The 6,631-nt window shown below is 27.4% G+C and overlaps 1 protein-coding gene across 1 annotated transcript in view; it reads right to left on the bottom strand.

Moving 5' to 3' along the window:
• LOC117178005 (natterin-4-like) overlaps window positions 1-2,606 on the bottom strand; it is a 6,352-nt gene extending 3,746 nt beyond the window's left edge. Inside the window, exon 1 of the mRNA XM_033369181.1 lies at window positions 2,470-2,606. Within this exon, the coding sequence (XP_033225072.1) occupies window positions 2,470-2,476 (7 nt within the window). The 5' untranslated portion in view covers window positions 2,477-2,606. The remainder of the gene's footprint in view (window positions 1-2,469) is intronic.
• Between the last annotated feature and the right edge of the window lie 4,025 nt (window positions 2,607-6,631).

Here is a 6,631-nt window from a genome sequence, read left to right as displayed (position 1 = left end):
ATATATGTGTCTCAATTTTTTCTAGTGTCGAATAGTCTTAGTTATTGGCCGTTGAAAAGCAGTGTACCGGTAGTGGCGTTTTGGCCGTTTAAGGGTTAACTCAAATTGAGAGTTATCAACCAAAGGGATGCATTTTCAACAAAAAAATAATTTGTAATAAAATATGAACAACTACACCAACTTTTAATCAAATTTGAATTTTTAAACAAAAGGATGAATTTTAAACGAAGAATATAATACTTGATTTTTTAGTTAAAAAAAGTTGATTTCTATGAAAGGAAATAATTTTCAAAATAATATATAAATTTTTAACCTAAGGCATGTACTGATGTAAAGATATTTTTTTACAAAATTTTTAATGTTTCAGGCCAAAAGGACGATTTTTTCAGAATGCATGAATCTTCAACTAAAAAATATTAATATTCAACTAAAAATGTAATATAGTTACAATTTTAGTTTAAAAAGTTGATTTAAATTTAAAAAATACGAATTTTCGGTGAAATAGTTATACTTTCCACGAAATAATTCAATTTTTAACTAAAAAAGATCAATTTTTAATAAAATATTTGTATTTTTAATCAATTGAGTTTTAACAAAAGTGTTATATTTTCAACCAAACTGATACATTTTTCAATTAAATGATCAATCTCCAGCTAATATAGATAAGTTTCATACTAAAAAGATGACTTTTCAAACAGAAGGAATAATTTTTTACCAAAAAATACGAATATTCAACTAAAGGAAGATTAACTTGCAACCAAAAATGTAATATAACGAATTTACAACAATATGGTTGAATTGCTAACTAAAACAGATTAATTGTCAACCAATCAGTTGTATTTTCAATCAAAAAAGACTGATTTGTTGCATATGAGGAAAGATTTGCTAGTCAAAAAAGAAAAAAGAATTCAACCAAATTTTGAATTTTTAAGTCGAAACGACGAATTTTCTGCAAAGCAGATACATTTTCAAAACAAAAAAAAAATAATTTTTACTATAACAGTTCATTCTAAACCAAATAGTTGAATTTTCAACAAAATAATTAAGTTTGTAACCTAATAATAATATTTTTAAATAGTTAAGATGAATTTTTAACGAAAAATAAAGTAGTAGACGTTTCAGTAAGAAATAAATAATTTTCAGTGCGTATAGCAATACTTACTCATTAAAACAGTATATTTTTACTAATTACCAGTGACTGTATTCTATAACTGACAATCAGTTATATTTTACTAGTTAAAATTTAAAGAGCACTGTTGAGTAGGTGTATTGCTAAATTGAGGTAATAAAAGTTTGACTAGCTAAATTCATCTAGTTTTGAAGAAACAGATGTGAAAGTTTACAACCTCAAAGTAAAACTCACCCAAAATTGGAATAGATATTAAGTTTTTGAATTAAAGTAAAAAGTTTATTTCTAAAAATATTAGCCAATTCAGAGTAAATCGTCCAACGAATTTTGAGGTTATAATTTCACATGTTTTGAAAATCTGTTTTCGGTAGCTACTAAAAATCGAATTTTCAATTTTTCAAAAATATGAAAACTAATTTCCAAAATATGGGGAAGCTAACTAAGAATAACAAATGTTTGATATAATCAAATCATTCTGTACCGCGAAAAAATCATAATTTAGTTTGACGTTTTCGCACTGAGACGTACTATCATCGAAAGGACTATAAATAGAAAAAAAAATTTCTGTATAAACGATAATAATTTCAAGTAATATCCATGCTGAAGGGAAGAAAAAGAATGATTACTATGAAGTTAAATTAATATACCAAGATTTAAACGAAAATTTAAATTAATCTTTTAGTAATATATATTAAAAGGCCGTGTCTATATAGGACCAGCAAAATCCGGTGGGTGTAGCAAACTTCGATATTAAAAAATGAGATTATAAAAAAATGCAAATTTATTCATCATATATTAATTACTATGTGCATTGGATTTTTAAAGAATTTTGTAATGCAACAGAATTCACTCTTCCATATTAAAATAATAGTCTAGTTCGGGAAATTTTCATTTCTCTGGATCTTAAATGAATTATTTAAAAAAATTGAATCGCATTGGTCATGCTTTCAATGGATGAATTTAGTTCAGAAAGAATGAAAGATTCACAGAAATTTCACGAATTGTAAATCTTGATCTAAAATTACACCATTTTATTCGTATTAGATAACAAATGAAAAAAATTAAATTCATTGCGTTTTTAGGATGACAAAATTCGACAACAATAATTTCCTTGATATTTATTTATATTCATTTAACATTATAATTATAAATTTTTTAGTGCCGACCAATTCTGTAAGTCATCTAACATATTGGAAGTTTCAATTTTCAATTGCATGAATGTCAATCGTAAGAAAAATATAACGAAGCAAATGGATTTTCAAAGTAACGTAGTTATTAATTATCATTAAAAGAAACACGTAAAAAATATATCTGAAATTTTTATTTAAAAAATGATTTACCTGGCATTTTTGAAGGCGTGTAGACGCGTGAGGAACCGTAAGTGCAAAGTGATGAATGATAACTAAACTCGGTTAAACGAGACCTTATCTTATCAATATATAGTCTGGGAGCTCGTGATATGTGTTAAAGGGTACGTCATTTTATATTACTCATGACAATTCCAGAATCTGTATATTTTGTGGTTTTGTGAGTCAACTGTACAGAAACATTTTTGTAACAATTTATTGTTAGGCATGTCAAAAATCAGAGTGATATGAACTTATTATTATTTTTAAAACCTAGGTTAAGAGCTAAATTATTATAGGTAGCCTGAAGGTACTTTCATAAAAGCGTTGTCCTGCTGCGCAAACTGAGAAAATAAGCTACAAACTTGGTATCTAACTTAAAAAATTTAATTGTTAAAAATTACCTAAATCTTACAAAAAATATCTTGAAATTTACCGAATATTTATGTAGAGTTACCAGAAAAATTATAAAAATTAATGCAAGGATCCTGGGAATGTATGGTAGTTTTTGTGAATTTATTAATATTCATATGAAGCTACATTTTACAATGTACAGTTGAAAATAAGATAGGAATCAAAATAGAAAATTCTTTAAAAAATTTAGATGCAGGTGGACCTTATGAGCTGTACTAAGATTTATGAATATTTTGTTCATAATTTTTAGACTAGAGTCAAGGAAAACGGGCCTCAACCTAGTTATCATTTCCATTTATTGGAAAGCGTATTGTTTATATTTGAAATGTATAGGAAATACTTCAAAACTTTAAAAATGATTTTCTTATCAAGAAATATCATATGTAACTTATCATTTCACTCAGTAAGAGGGAGAAAAAACAAAATAGGCTTTACCAGGTTCACACAATCATTTTTTAATAATCACCTGAACTTAAACCGCGTTTTTATCAAAATTAGATTTTTTCTTTACATATTTCTAATATTTATCATCAATAGGCTAAAACCCAAAGTACTTGAAACTGCAAAAAATGACTTTCGGCAAAGGTCGTCTTTAATTTTAAACTTTTTAAAAAAAATTAAATAATCGAGGAATTGAAACATGATAGATATTCAATATCCAATTCTCAAATAACTAATTGCAAAATTAATCTTTTCTTTCTTAATTTCGCAATTTTTACGTTCTTAGCGACAAAAGTCCTATGCTAAAAGTTTGCCAATGTTTGCTGACTGCAAGTTTCCGAGACTCTGAAACTCAGACACTCACATGTACGGAATATATTATATAAACTGTAAGACTTACTCAAACATGTTATTTTCCAAAGGTAATAAGACGACATGGTCGGCACGTACCTTATCGATTTGCCGAAACTTTTTTTTACAAAGCTATGCGCGTTTGAATTTTTTACATTGAAAAAGCGGATTATCAAAAAATGATCGATCTGATTCTGAGAGAATTTTTTTCTGTTTGAAAAACGAAAATTTAGTATTTTTCCAAAATGACAGAAGATATGGAAAAATTCAACAGACAAAAATGGTTGAAAACCAAAAATGCACTTCATTTAACAGTTGTAACTATATTTTTGTGGAAACATAATGAAGTTATAGAAAAACTGGAGAGTATCGAGTGTTTCAAGAATGTTATGTAAAAGTTGTTAAAACTGTTCATTTATATTCTTCTTTGTCTTTTTTATAATGGCATTAAAATTGTATTGTTGGAACGAAATAAATCTTAAAGGATTTTATCAATATTTTGACAGAAATCTCGAAAATAATTCGAGCTAGAAAACAGTGACAAGAGATACTTTACTAGAACTTTTTTAGAGAAACGATTTAATTCCTTTGGCATTTTTCTTATCTTGTATCGTTTTGGTAAAAATTTTGAATTTTCGTTTGTCAAACAAAAAAAGTATCTGTTCTCACGAAGGCGCAGGCACAGAGACGGCAAGAAGTTGTATAAGAATCAGAAAGAAAAAGTCAAATACCTCTGTTATATTTAAAAATATCTCAATTTTAATAAAAATTTGTATCATGTTTTCATAATCTGAATATTCAATTTTTCAAATTCAAATACACATAACTTTGTTAACAAAATTTTAGACAAATCGGAAAGATACGTGACATCTCATTCCCTTTGAAAAACAACATATTTGAGTGGTAAATATTTCTGTGACTTGATCATAGATTGTCTCCGCGATTTGAAATGAATTCGGTCAACATAATAAATTTACAAGCCCGTCAGACCTCGAATATACCATGAATGTAAATAATACATGAATATCGAATATGTGCTAATAGTACATTGATACTTATTAAGTTGCCACCGAGCAGGTGACATCAAAATAATTTTTTTCCATATCGGACATATCGGACATATCACCAAATTACAGTTGTCGATAATTAATTGAAGGTAAAGAATAATTAAAGGTCAAATCATCGACAGCTGTGCTTTGGTGATTGTGAATTCTCTTTTGGTAAAGCTCCCTCGGCTTTAAAAAACACATTACCATCACGCATCTGATGATCCGCACTCGTTTTTCTCCCAAATGCGAACTTTTCTACATTATGCAAGACTAATATATCAAATATATATTAACTTTACAGTGAACTCTTGGCTATTTTAAGTCGCACCTATTTAAAGTCTCCCATGCTGGGCTATTTCCAATTGCGCTGTTCCGTTATGGGAATGCGGACAGCTTTTCTGAGAAAATATTCTATACGTAAAAGTAAGTTGTAAATGTACAAATAGTAATATTTGTCAAATGTAGAAGGTATTTTCTCAGTTATGTTCCATTCTTTTCTCAATTGACGACCTTTCAGTGTTACGAAATAAAATAAGATGACCAAAATTTCAGGTTAGTGTAGCATAAAGGGTACTCTGACCCAGAATTTCGGCTATTTGATTGTATTTCGTGAAACTGAAAGGTCTTGAACCAGTAAAAGGATGGAAGAAAATTGCGCAAATGCATTTTACTTTTGAAAAATGTTACTATATTCAGACCTTTTTATCTTACTTTCACGTTTAAAATATTTTCTCCAAAAAGGCGTATGCAGTCCCATGTCCAGAACTATGCTAACCTTCCTGATATTTTTACATGTCCTAACATGACCGTGGCGTCATGCTACAATACACACTGTGCCGCCAAATATTTGGGTCGTTTTTTGATTCTAGTATATTAATTTTTATTTGGAAAATTGTACTATTTTAAGGAAATGTTATATTTGTCACGTCGTACATTAACAAAAACACTTTTAAACCCATAACATTCATGCAGTGATGCTAATCGACTGCAACTTTCTCAACTGCGCATGTTCGGAAAAACGCGGGTCTATTTAAAATTACAAAGTATAAGTTTGTAATATTGTATTAATAATAAATTGTTTAAAGAAATAATTTATTTCTTAAATTCAATTTAATTTTTTAAAGTGGAACTTTGTTTGAGATATTTATCTGTATTATTATTGATAGTATTTACTGATTCCAAATAGAACCGCGCTATTTCCGTACTTCGGACTGAAATTGCTTATTTAAATATTACAAAATAAAGTACAAATTTTATTTATTATGATTACGTTAATATTTGCTTCTTAATTTACATTAAATTTTATTTTCAGCTACCATGAAAAATGCATATTGTTTCAATACATTTTTATTATTACAATTCATAATATGCATTGGTATTGAAACAAAAGTAGATTTTCATTGTTCTGTTTTTATAATTTCAAAAAGTGCGCATTCAATTCAATTAGGAAAAATGGTATCAAGTATTTTATTACAACTTGTGTCGTTTTGCATAAATATAATTTCTATATTTCCAATGTTATTTTTTATGATTTGAACCAAAAATACGCATTCTAGCGTAAATTGATTCTAAACAAATTTGCAGATACAATTTAGGCGACAAATTTTGTTGAACATAATGTTACTATAGTTTGTGATCGTTTTACCAAAAAGTTTATTTTTTATTTTTAACATTTTTTATAACAACAATTTATAACAAATTTGTAGATCTTTTTTGGGTGAACAACTTTTTCCTTCCCATTCGTTTTTTTAGTTAAAAATTAACTTTTTTAAAATCCACTTTTTTGTTGAAAATTTGTGGTTTTTGTTTGAAAATTAGTCTGGCTTTGGTAAGGATTCAACTCATTTCTTGAAAATTCGTAGTCTTTGGTTCAATTTAACTGTTTTTTATTAAAAATGAAA

The sequence above is a fragment of the Belonocnema kinseyi genome, chromosome 8 (assembly GCF_010883055.1).
Source record: "Belonocnema kinseyi isolate 2016_QV_RU_SX_M_011 chromosome 8, B_treatae_v1, whole genome shotgun sequence".
Classification (NCBI taxonomy): domain Eukaryota; kingdom Metazoa; phylum Arthropoda; class Insecta; order Hymenoptera; family Cynipidae; genus Belonocnema; species Belonocnema kinseyi.
The sequence above is the reverse complement of the archived record's forward strand: the minus strand, read 5'-3'. Positions and strand labels throughout refer to the sequence as shown.